The 19,214-nt window shown below is 41.0% G+C and overlaps 1 protein-coding gene across 1 annotated transcript in view; it reads left to right on the forward strand.

Moving 5' to 3' along the window:
- SKAP2 (src kinase associated phosphoprotein 2) overlaps positions 1-18,636 on the forward strand; it is a 152,924-nt gene extending 134,288 nt beyond the window's left edge. Inside the window, exons 11-13 of the mRNA XM_005862971.2 lie at positions 2,745-2,857; positions 15,777-15,878; positions 16,232-18,636. Of these exons, the coding sequence (XP_005863033.1) occupies positions 2,745-2,857; positions 15,777-15,869 (206 nt within the window). The 3' untranslated portion in view covers positions 15,870-15,878; positions 16,232-18,636. The remainder of the gene's footprint in view (positions 1-2,744; positions 2,858-15,776; positions 15,879-16,231) is intronic.
- Positions 18,637-19,214: the final 578 nt, after the last annotated feature.

Below are 19,214 nucleotides of genomic sequence, written 5' to 3' on the forward strand. Positions count from 1 at the left end.
GGAGGAGACCCAGGCGAAGCAGCATCCGCTGCCTGGCTTCTCCCCAGCGGTGATGCTGCTGTATAGCTCATCCAGCTGACAGAGAGAGAATGGTCAAGTGTAGGCCCAGGCAGCACGTGACACAAACAGCTTATTATTCCTCAACAGAGCTCACATATGGGACCCAGAAATGAGGCTGGTCTTTGGGTAACATCATCATCAAGGTTACAGAGAGCGCAGAGGAAAACGCATCTTTTCCCGGCACCGCCACGCCGCTAGCTCCGCCGCCTCCACGGCAGTGAGAGTTAATGAAATGCTCTTGATGCACATCTAGGGAGAGATGCATCTTGCACGCGGTGGGGGGCTCCGTGCCCCTCCTGTGCTCCTGCAACTCCCATTAGTGTTAATGGGAGTTTCACCAAGCGCATCGAGAGGAAGAGAGACCCCAAAGTGATAAGGATTATTATGCATTAGAAATGATCATATACTTTTCTTCTTCCTTCCTTCCTTCCCCCCACCTTTAGAAAATCTATCGAATGAGAAACTGTTGTGAGAGAGTCTGAAAAAGGGAAGAGCAGGCAGCGGGCTAGACAGCTGGGGAAGCTGCTGGGATGCCCTGGCCAAGCCACCACTTCTACTCTAGTTTTTAGCCCAAGTTTCGTTTCTTCAGCCTTTTTGGATCAAGCCTAAGGCTGAGCAGCATGGGGAACACACAGGAGCCTCAACTATTTAGATCCTCTTACCTCCTGGCCAGTGACGGTGGGGGAGGGCCATGCATGTGAAATGATGTCATCCTCTCTCTGCTCTAATTCCTGGACTTTTAAACTGACACTGACGGACTGCATGGGGCGCAACATTTGACCCATTTAGCAGTTGATTTAATCTGACTAGGATGTTTCAGCTTCTAAATCTCTATTTGTCTAAATAAGTGGTTTTTAAAGGAAATCAGTCACTTTATTATTAAGTAATTTTTTTCTAAAAAAAAAAAATTGACAATGTTTGGAGTGATCTGTCCAGCCAGAGTGCCCTCTAGTGTCCATTTATGGAATTTACTTCAGATACGCTTTAGGGGGGAATGCAATGAAGGCGGACACAGCATTGTTAGTTCTTGGTTGGATTCCCAGGCTTGTGCACATCCCTGCTGGTAGCGGTGATGGGTGCTCAAATGCTAGAGCGGAGAGGTCAACAAGGTTCGTCTCTCTCTGCCGCCCTCCCTTCCCCCCCTCACTGCCTCCCCCCTCTCATTGCCCTCCTCCCCTCCCTCTCTTTGTTTTAATTCTTAGAAAACGAGAGAAAAAAATTCATAGGAGTATTTTACTAGGTTGTGTATTCTAGTCCTTGTTTATTTTCTTAAAAGTATCATTGAAAAGTAGCATCTTACTTCCTAATATTCAGACCCCCTGTTGTTCAGATTTTCTCCTTGGCTTTAAAAAATATTTCCACTATTAAAGAGAATTTTAAAAATTTCGAATGAACATAGCACTTTGTACATATCACAAACCATGTGTCATAAGACGAACGCCCTAATGACATGCTAATGTGCCTAGTTGTGTTGGAATTGCCAACGAGCCTGCTGTTTGAGAGCCATCTAACAAAACTAGGATGACAACCCCGATCCAGCATGTGTCTCCACAGTTATCCCCTCAGAATTCAAAGATGACACTCAGTGATGGAAGTTGTCAGCCCGTATGTGTTCTGCCTGGTTAGTGAATACACGGGCATTTTAGTGATATCACTTGCTTTCTCTTTGCTTGCATTCTTTTTGCGTTAACTCATCAAAACTCAATTATCATGAAATTAAAAACAGGAAGCAGTTCTCTGTGTAACAAAAGCACCCAGTGTACTTCACTCTGTGCTGTGTTTCAGGAGCGCCACATTGTATAAGTGACAAAGCATTTATTACCCGGTTTATTGTGGTATTACAGAGCGGAGAGCGCTAAATAATCAATCAGTTAATGGTCTGTATGGCAGCTTGAGCACATCACATCCATTGTGCTTATGCTGTTAGAAGGATGAGCTGATAACTCCAGTGTATGTTGCATGTTTATTCAGAGCCTAATGTCCTAAACTGGGGCTGACAGGCATCTTGAGAAATGCAGCTTCAGGACTGACAATGTCTAAGTTGCTAAAATATTTGTAAAATAACTTTGAGAGGCTTTGGGTCCACAAGTCCCCAAAGAGAAGAGCTGGAGTTACCCTTCGTATTATTTCCACTTTATCCTTTTCCTGAAACTAGCTTTCGGTTTTAGGATTTTTAAAAAAGCGTCCCCGAGTTTGGGTTAGATTTGCACCTGAGCTCCTTTGTTATCATCGTTTGTCTGAAGTGCCCCGATTCCGTAAAGGCGGTTACTTCGCACACAGTGTGTCTCTCACGTCTCGTGGCTGTTGCTCACTGTGCAGTGTGAGTCTCATCTTCAAAGCATGTTGCCAAGGGGCTGAGGTTCGTCTGTAAAACAAGTGGGAAGTCACTTTTAGGTGCTGGTTTGATGAGAAAACAGTGCAATTACAGGTTTTAGGGGAACAACAAATCAAGAGAAAGAGAAAAAACAGACATTCAACATCAGGTCTTTTGGAAAATGGACCTTAATTAGATGACAGTAGAAGTAGGATTCTTGTATGGAGGGAATAAAAATGTTCTCTGAGGAGTGAATTTTTTAGAATATTGTGGTGGTTTGGGGTGGCCCCTTCCTTTCTCTTGGTTCATTTTTGAATGAGGGCCCACTGCATGAAAGCCCTAACTCATGTTTTCTCTCTCTTCTTCCTAGGAGACAAAAGCACCGATTACGCTAACTTTTACCAGGGTTTGTGGGACTGCACAGGTGCTCTTTCTGACGAGTTGTCATTTAAACGTGGGGATGTGATTTACATTCTGAGCAAGGTAAGAAGACACCCGAGAATGACAGCTGTAAAGGGTGACTACACAACTAGATTGTTATGCATTTGGATCGCAACCCTGGGGAAAGTGCCAATCGGAATTCTTCTAGGTCCTTGTTAACAATCGGGAGTTCACAATAATTAATTATTTTGTCAAGTGAAATATAATCAAAATTTAAACACAATCAGATAACAGGATTCAACTTAGCAGTGTGTTTACCTATCACTTGAGCCTTTGGCTCCCATCCACACTGCCTTCTCCAGAAACAATATACTTATGTGCAAGTTAACATTGTAAGGTATTAGGTTATTTATTATGTTTTTCTTTCCTCTTCCTCTTTATTCTTCTGTGTGCTTATTCTGATTTTGCCTGCCATTCACTACTGGAAACACCGTGTTTATAGAATAAGCTTTTCATCTTTATGTAAATACGTGGGGTGTTCCGACAATTTAAGAGCAATGCTTTTCTACTCAGACGGGTTTAGGTAATTCTTTTTTTAAGTTTAACATAATTGTATTTGTAAACATAATAGCAAAGTACGTTGCATGAACTCATCTTTATATATGAAAAATCATGTCTGTGCCTCTTTAAGATACTGGATTATTCAAAATCTTTCTGTCCTTCGATCTAAGAGTTTCTTTTTGTGATTACACTTCTAATGACGTGAGTGAGCCCCCTTAATCTTCATGTTTTAACTTTCCCTACTGTTAGGTGGGGGTTAAAAAATACCCCCTTCAGTCTCCTTTATGAGGCGATTTTAGAAACAGATGACACATGGAAACTATAAGTATGAAAATGTTGTGTAATACATAAGCCTAGGAATTGAATGTGGTTTCTTGATTAGAGAAATATTTTGGACTTTTCAGAAAGATGCTATGATTGTTAGATACAGAAGAGAATTTTAACATTTGTTGGCTGGTGCATAAAACCATAGCAGAGAGTCATAGAACGATAGAGCGAGGAATCTTAGGGATTGTCTGTTTGTGGTTTTTACAGGTAAGGGACTTGGGTCAAGGAGAGTCATAGAACGATTGAGCGAGGGATCTTAGGGATCGTCTATCTGTTTGTGGTTTTTACAGGTAAGGGACTTGGGTCAAGAGAGTGCCAGAGCCTGTACTTCACAAGGCATCTTGACTTCCAGACCAGGGCTCTCTGCTGTTTTCATCTTGTGCTTGTATCTTCCTTCCTTCTTCCATCCCTCTCTCTTTTTTTCCTCCTCCCTCCCTCTCTCTCCCCCTTCTTTTCATCCTTGTGTTTAATTTGAAACCATCATAAAGTACCTATAATGGGCCAGGTCCCATTCTAAGCACCAGGAATGCAAAAGAAATACGATATGACCACTTGTAGATTATTGGGGGAAATATTTGGTGAGTAAATACATATAGCCAACTGTGATAATTGCTGGTTGAGGTGCCCAAAGCTAAGAGTTATATTTTATTTCTCAGTCCTCTGCTCATTAGTGTGAGATTTTTTAATATATATTTTTGAAAGACATTTTCAGTTCTGGGAAGCTCTAGATGGCCATATCACAACTCTTGCCTTCAGCCTATTATTAAGCACTTCATTGCCTGAGTTAAGACAACAGTTTTTTGAGTTAATTACTTAATATAGGAACCAAACTGAGTAGTTTCAGTTCTTTTTAAAAATGTTTATTTTTATTGATTTCAGAGAGGAAAGGAGAGGGAGAGAGAGATAGAAACATCAATGATGAGAGAGAATCATTGATCGGCTGCCTCCTGCATGCCCCACACTGGCGATCGAGCCCGTAACCTGGTCATGTGCCCTGACTGGGAATCGAACCGTGACCTCCTGGTTCATAGGTCGCCACTCAACCACTGAGCCACACCGGCCAGGCTAGTTTCAGTTCTTGACAAACTTCCTTGGCATCATTCCTCAAATTTACTTAGCTCACAGCTTCTTTCACCTAATTTAGCTGCAATTGTGTATAAAATTAAAAGGTTGATTAGCTTTCACTTGGAATCTCATATTAGAGGAGCAAATGGCAGATGTCCATTATATTCCTACTAGAGGCCCAATGCATGAAATTCATGCAAGAGTAGGCCTTCCTTCCCCCCGCTGCCGGCACCAGCTTCCCTCTGGCACCCGGGACGCGGGCTTCCCTAGAGCCACCAGCAGGCACCTGGGACCCAGGCTTCCCTTGCAGCGCCAGCTTTGTCCGGAAGGATGTCAGGTCTAATTAGCATATTACACTTTTATTATTATAGATGGTAAAATGTGAAACTCATGAAGCCCAGGTGGGTCTGTTCTTAAAGTCGTCTCTCTGAACCAGGTTGTCTTTGTTGCTGGAAGCCTCGGAGTACCAGCCTCCAGGAGGGGCTGTGAAACAGGCAGCGTCTCCATGGGCGGGTCTCAGTCCTCCCATTGCCTTCGAAACCATTTCCTGTTAATATGAAATTAAAAAGATAATCATATATGTGTGCTACACTTCTAGGATTCCCGGGGAGGTAATTCCAGTGCTCCCAAAACTGTTTTGTGGAGATTGTAATTTTGTCTGTGAAGCCTGATGGTAGAGCCCAGGTTAGTGGTGGTCCGGCCTAGGGGCTATTACACACATCACCACCATCGGCTGAGTGGCTGTCCATATTTACCCAGCTGTGCACCTAGTGGAATCTACCAGAGGTATCTCAGTGAGGGTGAGAATAAAGGACACTTAGCTCTCCCTCTAAGGAATTTGGACTAATTCTGGGCCCTTGATGGTTGTTCCGGCAGTTGGTTGTCTGGTTGCTTTAAGGGTGAGTATATGTTTGTGAAGAATGACTCTTCCACTTTTCTTTGGGCAAGTTCAGATTGGAATCTCTGGAGACTAAATTTTTATTTGGTTTGGCCTTCCAGTTTTTATCAAAACTTGGCAAACATAGACCATAAGTGAATATCATAAGTTCACTTAATATATGAATGATGACAGCAATTTAAATTCTTGGCATTACTGTAAATTCAGAACTCAAGGCCCTTAGTAGGAGAGAGTGAAAAATTGCTCAAAGGGGTTTGTTTCTAGATCAAAGTAGAGCTGATCACATATATATTGATAGATTTTTAAAAATTAGAGTTAGTATAGAAATCACTAGCATTGTTATATGCCTAGAAATTTGTTTAGTCTTTCTCAGAGTTCTATTTAGATGTCCTGATCATGGAATGCAATGTTACTGTTTTTAATCTATTTGTTACACCATCTAGTGGCTCAGAATGAGTGGTGCAGGTAATTGCAGCTAATGTGCACAATCAAAATGATGTCATAAATCCAACTTTAAATCCAGCCATGGGCTATTACTTTCGTATCTCATGTCAATAAAATATTAGCATTAATCATGAAATTTTTTCATCATTCTGAATTAAATGTAAAAATTGTATACATAAGGAAGAATACATTTTAAGGAGTCTAACACAATATTTATGGAGACATAGAAAATGTATACTTTATAAAGAAATTAAAGCCACAACTTTTCTAATAACACCCTTTAAAAGATTTTAAAGATACATAACTTGCTTTTAATAATTAACTGATGTATAATTTGCAACATTTAATTATCTCTGTTTGCCTTGCCTTCTGGAAGGTTGTAAGTTCTGGAAATACTTTTGTAAAAAAGGCAACACAAGATAGTTTAAGAAAAATGTATTCTTTCCATATAAATAAACATTTAAATGAATCATGAAACAAAATGGCCCACATTATAATAAAGAGTGTTTTAATTTTGTAAGTGTAGTGACAGGAAAAGATCTAACTGGTTTGCGATTAGGCTGTCTTCATTGAAATTCACTACAGAGATGTGGTTTCATTTTTAAATGCAGCCTTCTTCTGTCTTTGCAAGGAAGCCGTGATGGGTGTCAGCTGTGCTCCGTCAGCCTGGGGCTGATTTATTTCTTTGGGGCCTCTTCTGAGAGTTGTACACATCTTAGCCTTTCTTTTTAAATTTTTGGTGAAAATCAAATGCTGCAGTAAAGGAAGGAGAGTAGACAGATACCCCGTCCTCCCCCTTTGCCTTTTTAACATTTTCCAATAGCAGCTGTCACATGATCCCTGGCTGCGCTAGCTCCTCCCTCCAAGAGTCCCGCATTTTCTTAGTTTTAACCTTTGAACCTCGCTAATAATAAATCTAAATACTGCTTGCCTAAAAAAGCGAGCCGGTCATAGCGTTTTGCGTACAGTTCTTTTCATAAGGGTTGCTGCTGGGTTTTTTTTATGTGTTAAAATAAATACTTTATATATTTCAATAGTTCAGTGGAGATTTAGAAATCCCCCCAACCCCCAAATAGAGCACTTTTTCTGGGGTGGATAAAACTGGGATTTGTCATTTTAATGACAACTGCCTTGTTAGTGAATCAACTCTGAAACAAGGCCAGGTTTCAGATTCCTTTGAAAGGGGGAAAAATCATTTTTGAGTAGAAAATCTTTTAATTTTTTTAAGGAATTGGGTTGTTTAAAATCATGCTAAATTCTCTTACCAATTTGCACTTCAATTGTATTACCACCTTCAACATGGACATCTTCTCATCCTTAATAGTATTTCCCTAGAACTGTGTTTGTGAATTTTTATGATTTTAATAGCAGGATCCAGGGTAGATAGCTACAGGCATGTTCGTGGCCCTGCATACCTCTCTGGTATGCTATTCTACTTGCTGTTCTGGATTTTACATCCTCCCTTAGTTTATCTTTCAATCTGTGCTCATCGGTAAATTGCTAACCACATTCCTATTCTTACTTTTAAAGCAATAAATTAGTTTTAGAGACCTAATGACAGGAGAGCTACGCTTCAGCAGGAAGGAGGCATGAACTTCGTCTGGCATTAGCAGGAAAGCACGAGAGTCAGGAATCCTGGGATATTTTATCTAGTCGAGGGCATGTGACTTGAGCTTTGCAGCTTTTTGAAAAATGTTTTATGGAGTCAGAGACAGGAAATGGAGGGTTGACACTGTTCACTAATGTACAGTAAAAGAGCTTCTAAAATTTTTGTTGTCATTAGTATTTTTTACGGTGCTTTGGTCGGAATTCCAAGCATTGATGCTTTTCCCATTTGTTTGTGACTTTTTCCAAGGACTGGCGAATTGGGATCATTTGCTTCTCATTGTGAAAATGTCAAGATTCAGTCACTTAGAGCTTTTCTTGGCTCCAAACCTACCAGGAAAGTAAAATAAAAGGAGAGTCTTGCTGAGCTCTCCTGGCAGAGGGCGACACTGGGTTACTTTTCAGCTTCGTTTTTCCTGTGTGACCATCTGACCCACTGGCCACAAATAGCATAGCCACCCGCTGGGGGGTAACCAGGACACCTCCATGTAGGACACAGCGCTGGCCGCAGGCTGCTCCCCAGCAGGCCGTCCCACCTTGTAGCCTTTCGGAGGGAGAAGGAGAACGGAGAGTCATGGTACTTGTAGCTGCCATTGTTGGGGTGTGGTGGCATCTAGTTCCTGTGCTGCCAATAGGGAGGTTGCCCTCTGGGGCCCAGTGAGGCTGGGGCCGTGCAGACCTGCTGGCTCACACCCACCTCTCCGAGGAGAGATGTGCAGTCTGTGGAGACAGCACCACGTCCGACGGCCTGGTTCCCTCCTGGGACCCCTCTCATCCCCTAGCAAACAGCATGCGCGAGTGCTTCCCTCTTTTCTCTTGCGTACAGCGGAGGGCCTGGTCCAGGACCGTGCTGACAGGTGAAGGGGGACGGTGTGCAGGAAGGCAGCTGGCGGGCTGAGCCCCTGCAGTGGCTGAGAGGTGGAGGAGAAACCAGAGGTGGCGTCAGAGAGGCCGGGAGCTGCTGGTTGCAGGGCCTACTAGTATGTGATTGAATTCTATAAGGAAGGAGCAAGCGTTTGCCACAAGCAAATCAACAACAAAAACACCTAAAAAAAACCCCACCACACTCTGCTGATCATTTTTTAAAAATCCTAAATTTAAAAATCCATGATCGCTTATGCCCCCCCCCCCCCCCCCCAAAAAAAATTAGGAACTCCTTCCACGTATTCGTGGCACATTGTTACTCCTTTGAGATGTCTCCCTGCTCATTCCTTTAAGGTCAGATTCCCTTCGGCCGAGCAGGACAGAGAGTTCCCATGACAGTCGGACTGCCTTAGATTGCTCTCCAAAATACTTTATTTTTTGTTGCCCTGGTTTTTGCTACAGCAATTAATAGGGAGGGAGAGGGAAGAAATGGATCAAAATAGGGCCAGAGACATGGATACATGGAGAGGAGGTGGTGGGGGGATGGGAAGAGATTAACCAAAGAACTTATATGCATATATGCATCTTCCATGGACGCAGACAATAGTGTGATGTGATGAAGGCCTGGGGTGAGGCAGGGGTTGGGTGGAGGGGGGCAAAAGAGGGAAGTGGCTACTTAAAAATATTACAGCATCTGTAATACTGTCAACAATACAAATTTTAAAAAGAAAAAGTATCTGTTGCATACCTACAATATGCTGCTCTAGGCACGCAATATGCTTTCGCTTGTCCGATTCCTAAGCTAACCCCGTGAAGTATGTGGTGCAATTGGGCAGATGAGGAAACCGATGCTCAGTAGGGTCACTATGCAAATGGCCTGAGGATACCAGCTAGCAAGCAGTTTCTCCTGGAATCAGCGCAGGTCTGGCCCTAAAGCCTTTCTCTGTCTGCTTCACACCTACGTGGGCCATGGCTCGATCTCTCTCAGCTCTGAATTTGAAGTAGACAGTGTGTCCTAAGTTTTTGTATCTCCAATACCAACATATGGCAGATAGATGTTTAATATGTTATGAAAATGCAGTTAAAATGGGAAATAATACTGAACTTATTAAAAAGAATTAGAATCAGGGAATTAGCAGAACCTTAGTGCTAGCCCTTCACTGTAGAGGTGAGGAAATCTCGAGGCTCAAGATTATGGGGGGTGGGGCGGGGGGAGGATAAAGAAAAAAGGACGACTCCTGTGGAGACCTTAAGACACAATGGAGTTTGTGCATTTGAGCTTCCAACTCCACCCTGAGCTTCTTGGAAACCAAACTAAAAAAGGGAGAGACGGGGAACTAATAACTTCTCTTAATCATAAAGGACAGATCTAGGTTTTTCCCCAGTACTGGCTACTTAAAAAAAAATTATCATGAATTTCCAGAATGTTCACTGATTATCTGACCTCAACCACTTTATATAATAAGTAAAACAGTGGCAGGTAATGCCCTCAACACAAAAATTTTGTAGTAAATATAACAACAGATTTCACTCTATGAGGTCCAAATATATAATAATTGGACTTATTGATTTACATCAAATATGTAACTGGATTATTGTGGGGTCTCAAGGAGTGAGGTATACAGAACAAAAAATCATCCTGAAAGGACTTGGGCATTGCCCAAGGTCGCATACCTAGTTAGTAAGAGCTGGGTCGTCCGAGAAAATAACCACAGGAATGGGAAGGAGCTGAACACCCAGTCGATTGTCCCTTTCACCTGCCACACGGTTTCCCCATTGCTGGGCCCTGTCTTGACCTCCTCGGTACTTAGAGTAAGTTCAACTGAACTCATTTCTTCAAAGAACTGGCATTATTTGCTCCCAGTTCTGCAGGAGACAGATATATTTATTTCTGCTGGTGGCATGTAAGCTCTTTAGACAAGGTATTATTTATAGTGCATGTCTGTTTTTATGCCAATATCATGCTGTTTTGATTACTATGGCCTTGTATTATAGTTTGATATCAGGTAGCATGATCCCTCCAACTTTGTTCTTTCTCAGGATTGCTGTGGCTATTCAGGTTCTTTTGATATTTCATATAAATTTTTGGAACATTTAGTCTAGTTCTGTGAAATGTGTCCTTGGTATCTTGACAGGAATTGGACTGAATCTATAGCTTGCTTTGAGTAGTATAGATATTTTAGTGATTTCTTCCTATCCATGAACACAGTATATGCTTCCACTTATTTGTATTGTCTTCAGTTTTTTTCTTCAGTGTCATAATTTTCTGAGTACAGGTCTTTTACATCCTTGGTTAAATTTATTTCTAGGTGAGTTGGTAGTTTGTTTTTTATGCAGTTGCAAATGGGATTGTTTGCTTAGTTTCCCTTTCTGGTAGTTCATTATTGGTGATTAAAAATGCAACTGTTTTCTGGATTTTTATTTTGTATTCTGCTACTTTACTGAATTCATTTATCAGTTCTAGTAGTTTTTGGTGGAATCTTTAGTATTCTCTATATACAGTATCATGTCATCTGCAAATAATGATGGTTTTACTTCTTTCTAGTTTGGAGGCCTTTTATTTCTTCTTCTTGTCTGATTGCTGTGGCTAGGACTTCCAGTACTATGTTGAAAAGAGTGGTAAAAGTGCACATCCCTGTCTGGTTCCCAATCTTAAGGATAACGCTTTTAGTTTTCGCCAGTTGAGTCTGATTTTGGCTGTGGGTTTGTCACATATGGCTTTTCTTATGCCAATGTATAGTCCCTCTATTCCCACTTTGCCAAGAGTTTTTACTATAAATAGGTGCTGGATTTTATCGAATCCCTTTTCGGCATCTATTGATATGGTAAGTGGTGATGAAAGGAGACTTCACTTGATGATTCATAGGTACTGTCGGCAAAGAAAGATCAAATCAGGCTCAGTAGAAGGTGGCCTTGGTACTCGGTGTATTTCACCAACCAACACATGACTGATAACTGCCCCCAGGCTCACCCACCCCTTCCATGCCAGCCGTCACCACACTTGCTCAGGCCTCCTCACCTCACCTGGATTGTTGCGGCATCAGTTCTGCCTCTCTGTTCATCTCGGGAACTGCCTTTGTCAGCTTACTCTGCTGCTCAAGACCTTCCACTAGCTCCTCGGTGCACTGCCTGTGGCCTCCTAGCGTGGCTTCCCCCACCCTGCCAGCAGTCAGCACGTGGGGAGATGGTGGAAGTTCTTGAAAGAGGTAACCTGAAGAAAGGTTCTCCCTGTTTTAAATCGTTATCTAATGTTCATACTATTACCGTGTGTATGAATAATTTGAGAAATGGAAAATATCACAGGGAATAGTTAGAAGAGAGATATATGTTTGAAGAAATGGCCTTTCGAACACCTGTCGCTTTCAAACAGATTGGTAACTAATTTCTGAAAGGAGTAGCACATCACAGCATCTTATTGGTGTTTCAGGTTTCTGTTAGGCACCATTCCTTTACCTTATGGTTAGCCGAAAGTCGATTAGCATACTTGAAAAATGAGAGTCATGGCGCTGCAAAGGGTTTAAGTAGTAAGTGTTGGGCCTCCTGTGAGTGTGAAATAACACATGCACAGACCGGGATTCAGTCAGTGAGTGAACACGGACATACGTCTACTATGGTGCTGGCTCAGGTCCCCGTTTCACTCTATCAAAACTAGGGCCTTTTTCCTACCTTACTACTCAATCATTTTAATCTATTGCTGAATACCTATTAATCTAGGCCTAAAATTTTAACTACACAATAAAAGTAATGAAAGCGATTGTAATGGTGTGAAAATTGAAAACAGGAGTTAGATCACAACTGTTCGGGGCGGCTCTACGATGATTCCCGCGGATTACTGGGCGCTGGGCTTTTTGCTTTGACTGCCACATCACATTTCGCCTCGAAGCCATCCATGTGGCAGATATTGAATTCCATTTGAGCGCAGTTTTCAGACAATCAGCATCCCTACACCTCTGGATCGCGAAGGCATTACTACAGGAAGAGAAAGAAGCTTTGTGTCAGTAATTACCTAACATTGTCAGAAGCTGACTGCAGGCCCCTTCCCAGTGATAACAGAATAACCGCATAATGTAGCTTTATAGCACATGATTAATAGAAAATAATTACACGTCCTACAAAGGGATGCAATATTTCTTATAAATTGACTAGAATGGTTTCCTGTAGATTAAAGGACTCTTCATTATTTTATCAGTCCTGCTGAAGTGCAGTCACTGGCCTATGCTAGCATTTCAGTTGATGTTAAGAGCCGAGGAGGGTGAGGGATACCAGATGGCAGATCTTCTTGTACCTGAGCTCTCGTGAGCCATGAGATGACATGACGCTTCCTAACTTTTCAGAGATTCAGATGGCAGTCTGCTATGGTTCTGTCTCTTTATTTTTTGTTTATGAACAAGATCAGGCTTGAGAGTTGCTGTGTTTTTTAATGACCCACCTGTGACTTTTAGAACAATCCTATCTATACTCAGTATGTGGACTGCAAGACGAGATTGTGTGGATTGTATTATTTCCCACTGTAAGTAATCTATCATTCAGAATCACATTTGTTTGGGGGAAGGCAGAGAAAGGCCGATTTCCTTCTTCAAAGGCAGCCTCGTATGATAGTGAATCTTCAGGCTGAAGTTGAGAATACTGTACTCCAAGAAGCATCTTCCTCCCCTTTTATCGGCTGCAAATGGTTTAATTGGGATTCATGTTGCTCAGGAGGCTCATACAGAGGATGGTAATGATAAAAGTAACAGCTTCTGTGTTTGCAGTCTTGTCGACGTGCTCTTGCGGCCGCGGTGTAAACCCATAAATTTGCCTACTAGATTTTTACCTCACTGTATTTTATCTTACCTCTTAATTCCACACAGGAGTATTATATGGGATCCTTTACAAATGCAAAGTAATAAACACTCTGGTTTTTTATTTCTACCTTTTTCTGATTTAAACCTGTGATATTTTAGAGTACTTTTATGAGGTGTGTATTTCATATGGTTTTCAATCATTTTAAATTAATTAAGTGAAGCATTTAAGAGGATTTCAGTCTAGAACTTTATTTTTTTTTCCCCCTGGAATGTTTCCTTTAAGAGACCTGTTTACAGCTGGCTAAGCTCCTCCCTGCTGTTTACTACCGTGTTTCCCACTTAATGAATCCTACCCGTTACTGTCAGGCAGAATTCTCTCACGTGTGAAGAATGCCATAGGTCCTTTGTTGAAGTGATTTGTTGGAAATCAATTTCTTAAATTTGAGTGTGAGTCAGCTTCTTGGGAACAATACTATATCTTTAACTGAGAGCACAGGTTATAACCACAGCAGAACATTATAAACGTTCTGGTTTGTAATTGGAATCTAAACATTGAGAGCCAGATTGTGGGCTCTTCTCTGAAAGCAGGTTTGGGTCATGATATGCCTCTCACTGCATGTGTTCTGTGCCTGTCCTTTCGGGCCTTAATTTCTTCACTCCTTCCAATAATCAGTTGGAAAAACAGACGGGTGTTGGGTCAGAGTTCTCACACTTACGTTTACCCTATTAACCATCTATTTTGAGATTTTACAAGGTAAGACTTTGGCCTCTGAAAGGTTAAATACGTTTGTTTTGTTAAGCAGTAGGCTCTAATTGTACTCATTGCCTTAAAAATTGAAAAGGGCAGTTTTATTAGGTACCTATTAGGGTATAATGGTTGCTAATCTTAGCTTTCAGTAAGTTGGTATTTTCTTCTGATAAATACAGCCTACATACATGATAGTCATCACCATTGAGTTCTGGGCATCAGACTATGTCCGTTTCTTAGGCAGTTTTGTCCACTAAGTTCACACTATCAGAGAACTTTTAAACTTCAAATCATGAGCCAGATGTGCTCTCGTTAGAATCAGAAGCCTTTGTCCCCTCTCCTTCCACCCTGTTCTTTGAGTAAACCTCATTCTGGTACGTCACAGTTCAAAAAGCACATGTAGACTTAGCCCCATAATCTATCGATAGACTGCGTATCAGTACACACTTAAAGCTGCTGCATTTGTACTGAAGAACTGTGATTTTCCTTTCTGACGGTCAGTGGCATCCTAATCAGTACAGATGCTAAGTCTGTGCCTGGATTAACATTCCCTCCCACATGCGACCCATTTATCTGGGACTCAGATGTTGGAAAATCATAGCCTATTGAATTACTTTGGGGATTGATTTTAAAAATTTATCTTTAGGAAAAATTAAATTTGGGTCCTCCAATGCTTTTGTAGAGTATTGCTTTGGAAAGATATTATTCTTGAAACTTGTAATTCATTTTACTTTGTTTTTCTCACGAAACATAAATAAGTTTGAGATAAAAGTACATTAGTCAACCTGGCAGACCTATGAGACTGGTTACAGAGTGCTCACGGTGCCTAAAGCAGTGGTGTGTCTGCCGTGGAGGCAAAGGGGAGGAGCGGAGGTGCAGGCCTATCTCACAGGACAAGGTAAAGGCAAGGTGGCCCTTCACTCACTCTCTTTTACAGCTGGGTTAATATTTCGCCTTTATAACTTGGGATACTTTTATTTCCCATTAATCTTCTACTGTAAGGGAGAATCTAACACCATCTTTAAATTCCTTCTCCCCATCCTTTATCTATTGTAGTTTATGATCAATAAAAGACAACAGATGCCTTAGGGAAGCTTTCTTAAAGGAGCCCTTTTGTGAATGGTTTTATAAAGAATTGAGGGTACGCGTTATTAGTGTTTCCTTATTTTCTCTAATTTGTCTGTTTAAAATGTCTATGTGCTTATACAAGATTTTCTTAAGAAGAGGCATACCTCTATATTCTAAATCATTTTTGGTCATAAGAGTTTAAGTAGGAATTAAGTAGTTTATTGTGAAAAATAAATTCTATCCTTGCTAGATGGTAAGCTTCTTGAAGGCAAAGGTAGTATCCAAAGGATCCTGGCTGTGACCCTGCAGCCCCTAGCAGAGAAGAGAGAGGAAAAGAGGGAAGGAGGGAGGGAAAGAGGGAAGGAGGGAGGGAGGGAAACAGGGAGGGAGGTTGATTCACTTGTTAGGTTCTTATAAGTGACTGTTTCTGTGTTCTACACCCAGTAATAAACAGGCTTTGTCTTATACTTTAATTTAAATCTTTGCCTAGCCGCATTTTTAAAGTGTCCAGGAACAAAAAAAGATGAAAATGTTTCAATTTGCAGCTCAAGCTCTTGTAACTTTATAAAAAGAAATAACATTTCTCAGAAGTTGCACACAAAGGACATTGTACTTCCACCAGCCTAAAGGTTAATATTGCATATTGTTTTCAATTAGGAATACAATAGATATGGCTGGTGGGTAGGAGAAATGAAGGGAGCCATTGGCTTGGTGCCGAAAGCCTACATAATGGAGATGTATGATATCTGAGAGTCCTGGGTAAGTACATTTTAATCCAATATTCTGTAATAGCTCATATGTTCTCTTGGTCTCTGCATTATGAGTCTTTGCCTTTTTCTGAGTCTTGGTAGTTTTCTGATAACATGGAGATTATGCTTCCAAATCATTTTCTTCTTTTTAAAAAGGAGTCTGGTTCAATTTTTAAAATAATTTTGTAGAATTTACTTTGGAAATAGATTATTAAGAGAAAGTCCCTGGGATAATCCAAACCTCCTCCTCTTTAGTAAAATACCACTTTTTATGGCCTTTCTGAGGAGCCCAGTTGACAGAAAGAAGGCTGAGTAAACATTCATTTTTCCTTGGCTAAAAAAATGTAATTTTTTCCTAAACAGGAAAGATCAACGTTTTGGTCGAAGAAAAAAATGATAATGAACTTTCCCCTCTGCCCGCAGCCGAGGAGGGGTCGGTCTCCTGCTACTCTGCAAAGGCTGTGGAATCAGACCCGCCGGGGAGGCATGAGCAGCAGCTCATAACCTTTCTTTGTTTTGTTGAGCATCCTGCGTCTTCATTACTTTCTGCATTCATAGCATCCCTCTGATGTGAAACTAAATGAAGGATATTAATGCAAATTAGATACAAGCTGTACACTTAGACCTGTTGCTATTTTGCAAAGAAATAATTGTAGTTTTTACTTACTCATTTGATTGGTGTGAAGAATTCAGCACTATTTTATATGTTCCATGTAGTCACTGCTACTTCTGGAATGAGTTACAACTTCTCTCAATATTGGCCGTCAGTTATTTTTGTAGACTATAATATATAATTTCCATAGAAATTTAAACTGAAGATATCGTAGAAATTTTTGGTAGATGCTTTAGTAAAGCCTTAAAGAATAAAGCATTATTAAAGCTTTATAGATGATTTATGTCAGTATTTATTTTCCACACAAAAGTAACATGTTTTCCCGAAAGAATTTTACAGTTGGCGAGTTTACTTTATGTTAAATCTCACCACAAGAAAGGAAACAGGATCGAATTGCGAATGGTAGTGTGCTGCCACCTTCTACAACACGCGCCGACTGGAACGGTGGTTTGTGTGAAGTCCTGTATCAATAGCAGATACCCTGGTCAGATGATGGGCTGGCCAGCATCTTCTACCATCACTTTGTTTAAATTTAATAAAATAAAAAATTCATACGACCCACCGCCCATTCTCCACCACCGTAAGGGCATAAGGAATCTCAGTGCTCCGAGGTAAGGAGTGGACCCAGCCCCCGTCTCCTGCCTGATCGCGGCTGGGGCAGGGAGCCCACCGCCGTGCATTGCTCAGGGCAGAGGAAGGAGCAGTGTGGGAACCACAGCAGCACACGCACCAGCAGGTATGTGGGGCAGCAGCAGCCTGACAGTGGAGTCCCACGCCCCGCTACCTGAGCAAGACTTGCAGAATTCTGTCACACCTGTTCATGTATATTTGAAACCAAAGGTAATTTAAGTGCCTACAAGGTACTGGTCTGCTCTTATATCACAAGGTACTGCTGAACGGATGATTATTTGGAGTAGCTATAATCTCCTCATATTGAATCACTGATTAGCACGTACCTTGTTGAACTTTTCGGATCTTTGCTTTATGAAGATAAAGGTTCTGACCATGCAAGCAAGCTGATGATATTTAAAAACCCCCATTATTTACATAAAACTGTTTACAGGCACTATTTCAGAGTGTATATCTACCATTATCGCCTTAACACCACGATCATGTCATCTCAGATGTTAAAGAATATTAATTTTAGGGATTTCGAGTAAACTCTAGTTTATATAAATTAGACATTGTTGAGCTCAAGCTTTCAGATATGAATTTGTGCACTTGTTAATATGGTCCTAATAGAGAGCATTGGGGTAGAGTGAAATCATCTTGGGAAAAGTAAGACAAGCGGAGATGAGGCTACTGGGCTGGTTTTCGAAGCCCGAGAGGTTGAAAAGCAAAAGCGGTGGTGGGTTTCCACAAAACGTGGACTTGCTGGTGGCGTGGACACAGGTTTCCTGCTTCTGGCTTCAGTGAAGATTGTAGCCCTGGGCCAGTAGGTGGCAGCAGCTTTTCATTGCACACCCAGCCACTGAGAAGCCCTCCCCCACTTGGGCCCAAAGCCCCGCAGAATGTAGAGCGTGTAGAACCTCGCTGCCTCCTTTTACAGTTAATCCAGGAGAGGGAGTCCTTCGCCAACGGATGACCAGCGATTCCAAGCCAGACAGTCTCCCTTTGAACGTGGCGATCCAGAAATCTAGTGTGGCCTCTGCCTGAGCTCCTCTGGCCTTTGTTCTTTTTTAACTGGAATCCAGGTGGGAGATAGGAAAGAAAACCAAGATTTCAAATTGGAGTGACAGGAAAAGTAATCATTGCTTTCAGTTCATGACAACTTTATATTCATTTGGTGAAATCTTCTGTATACTACCAGGGAGAAAGTTTGCCTTACACCCTTGACAATATATCACACACTCTTCAAATCATAATAATATAATTAATGTGAATCTAAACAACATGGCTTGTTAGAAAATGTGCTAATTGCTATGTTCTCATTATGTTTGCTTAGCTTTTATTTGTTTTTCTATGAACAGTTAGAGAGCTATTTTTTTTCCAAAGGTGATTGTAAGTCATATTTTATATAGCATTTTGCTTGATTATTTGCACTGTACTGAATTTGTACTCTATTGCCATTAGATCTTACAATAATGTTCCACTCTGCAAATTTTTAAGGTTCAAATAAAGTTTAATTGTTTGCAAACTGTTATGATGCTAATAATTCAACAGCCTGCTGTGTTACTAATGAAATTACTTTGTTATGATTAATTTGGAAAATAGTGTGTTGATTGTAGTAATTAAGCACAACAAGGTGAAGTAAATGATTCTAATGCCATCTGGCCTCCAAAGTGAATGAAGAAATGAAATAGGGCTGTCATCAGAATTTATTCAAAGAAGTAAGGATAATACAAATGACGTTCATTGCTATAAGGACGTACCCTTAACCACATCTCACTCCATTCTCTTTTTGCCGCTTGGTTGCCTATGACACTTCCTTTTATGAAAAAAAGAATGCTATTTAGCCTAGTAATTGTTATCAATACTTTATATTATTTTAAGTCAATTATTTTTACCTTGCACTAATTTAATTACAGGTAATTACGTAAAGTATTATAGGATCATAGGTAATCACTTCTCACCCATCTGTAGGTGAAATATAGGTATATGTGAGGAGGGGTTGCTACTGGTGTGCAAACATGTTGAGGGTAGCCTTCCATAAAGAGTAGAGATCCCATTCAGTTGTTTCTGAAATGTTTCCATTCAAGACTCTCACAGGTCTCTTTCTATGTTTTCTCTGTT

The sequence above is a fragment of the Myotis brandtii genome, unplaced genomic scaffold, assembly GCF_000412655.1.
Source record: "Myotis brandtii unplaced genomic scaffold, ASM41265v1 scaffold17, whole genome shotgun sequence".
NCBI lineage: Eukaryota > Metazoa > Chordata > Mammalia > Chiroptera > Vespertilionidae > Myotis > Myotis brandtii.